General features: G+C 48.5%; 1 protein-coding gene across 11 annotated transcripts in view; it reads right to left on the bottom strand.

The window, feature by feature from the left end:
* NLGN4X (neuroligin 4 X-linked) overlaps nt 1-1893 on the bottom strand; it is a 354171-nt gene that overhangs the window by 274244 nt on the left and 78034 nt on the right. For 10 of the 11 annotated variants that reach the window (XM_019624654.1, XM_019624659.1, XM_019624662.1 and 7 more), the window contains one exon: nt 328-1133. In XM_019624654.1, coding sequence (XP_019480199.1) covers nt 328-799 — 472 coding nt within the window. In that variant the 5' untranslated portion in view covers nt 800-1133. The remainder of the gene's footprint in view (nt 1-327; nt 1134-1893) is intronic. The other variant, XM_019624658.1, reaches the window with a different exon arrangement.

Genomic DNA, 1893 nt, shown 5'->3' with positions numbered 1-1893 from the left:
CCATGTTCTGAATTCTATTATTTTTGAGAGGTTCATTCCTTTACAGATGACTCAGGTACCCCATGTAACACCATCTGCTAATAAACACTGTATCATGGCTCCAAAGGCAAACTATAAAAATCATGAAGTCATTTAGTAGAGAACTGACCATCTCCTAGAGGTCTATAAATACAAGAGGGACAAATCCTAAGTTACTGCATATCTGCATTTAGAATACGAGAACAAATAAATGGGTTACAGAAAATACCATGCACAGGACATCCTAAAACCGTATCGGCAAATCTCTGAGTGGGTGGGTGGTGCCTTCTGTTTAACTCAAGTACTTACCATCCTCCGTGGGCACATAGATGTTTAAGTAAAGGCAATCTTCACTTTGATCTTGAACGTAGGTCATCAAAGTATCCAGGTTGGCAGTAAACCATATGGGCAGCATGTCATGCAACAGAGATCTCTCATCCAGGTGTTGGGGACACACCGCAGCAAACTGGGTGGCGTTTCTAACCCCAGTCCATGAGGATGGGGGTTCTGGGGGCTGAAACCGCCTCTCTCCGGTGGGGGGTGAGGCGTAAGGGACCCCCAAGTATTGCTCCACTGGACCCAAAATCTCATTGGGCAACGGTGTTCTTAGGCCCCGGATTTTGCCATAATTGGTGTTGACAACGGGATACTGTGCCTGGCTGTCAATGAGCGTGAACTTGATGGCGAGAGCGGTTATCCACAGGAGGACATTGGACTTCACCATGACGCAGACCGGGGTGAAGAACAGCGGGAGCCATATCAGTCCTTGAGGTCTCAACATTGTTCACTCCCACATCCGCACGTGTCTGTGGGATGCAACACCAAGCAGACCAAGGCGTGAAGCCAGCCCGAGGAGACGGGGGCGCTTTCCAGGCAGCCGAAGACCCAGGAGAGGCGACGGGCTAGCTAGGAAGCCTCGCAGATGGCTCATAGACAGAGCCCAACGTTAAGAACAAACCAAGCGGTTTTCGGGGCAGCCCATTGCGAAGAGCGGCCCTCCCTTAATCCTGGAACTGAATTCCGCCAAGCGCGAGGCTCCGAGGAAGGATGAGTAGCCAACAGGTCCCAAGGGAGACGATTCCTTACGAAAACTCCAGGGCACAGAGGTCGGCCTGCTGGGAAAAGCAAAGCAGACAAGGACAATGAAGCTAAGACAACTGCCACCTACACCATATGCTGCTTTTTCCATGCAACCCTCCACCTCACGCTATGAAATTCTTATGCATGGAGAAATTTGTACAGCGGTGTCTCCATGTGGTAGGATCGAGCAAAAGTCTCTCTTACCATAGTTCTTACTGAGTGACCATCCCCTGGAACGATGCACGGCATTTCAGAAACACTCAGCTAGTCTTTGGTGGATGAACAAACAAGTCCCCAAAAGTTCCACCCGTTCCACAGATATCAGTAACGACATCTCCCAACTTCATTCTTATTGACAAGATTGGCACATCCATGGATAGGAACTCCCAACACACTTTCTCAGATGTTTAAGGGGAACTGTCACTTGTCCCTAAGGAGATACGAGTGGAGCTCTAAGTTTTCTAGGACAAGGACCAAGGTGGCACGCATCTGGGCCAAACTGACTTGACGACATGCAACTATTTATCAGATAACAGAATGGATGCATCCCTAACCGCAAGATGCTAATCTTTCTCAGGCCATGCAATCGCACATATCTTTAAGGCAGCACCACACACCATCGCCCTGAATCTCGGCTTCCTTGTGAAAAACTGAACGACATGGTACATTTCCAGTACATGCTGTAGTGCTTGTCACATCAAGGCGGCATTCATAATTGAAAGCGTTCAAACAGCTACCCTGATTTTCACGTAAAACACTGCTTTTGAGAGAAAGCCCTGCAGCCTAGGTAAAAAG

Source organism: Hipposideros armiger, unplaced genomic scaffold (genome assembly GCF_001890085.2).
Source record: "Hipposideros armiger isolate ML-2016 unplaced genomic scaffold, ASM189008v1 scaffold_598, whole genome shotgun sequence".
Lineage (NCBI taxonomy): Eukaryota > Metazoa > Chordata > Mammalia > Chiroptera > Hipposideridae > Hipposideros > Hipposideros armiger.
This window is presented reverse-complemented; position numbering and strand designations above follow the sequence as displayed.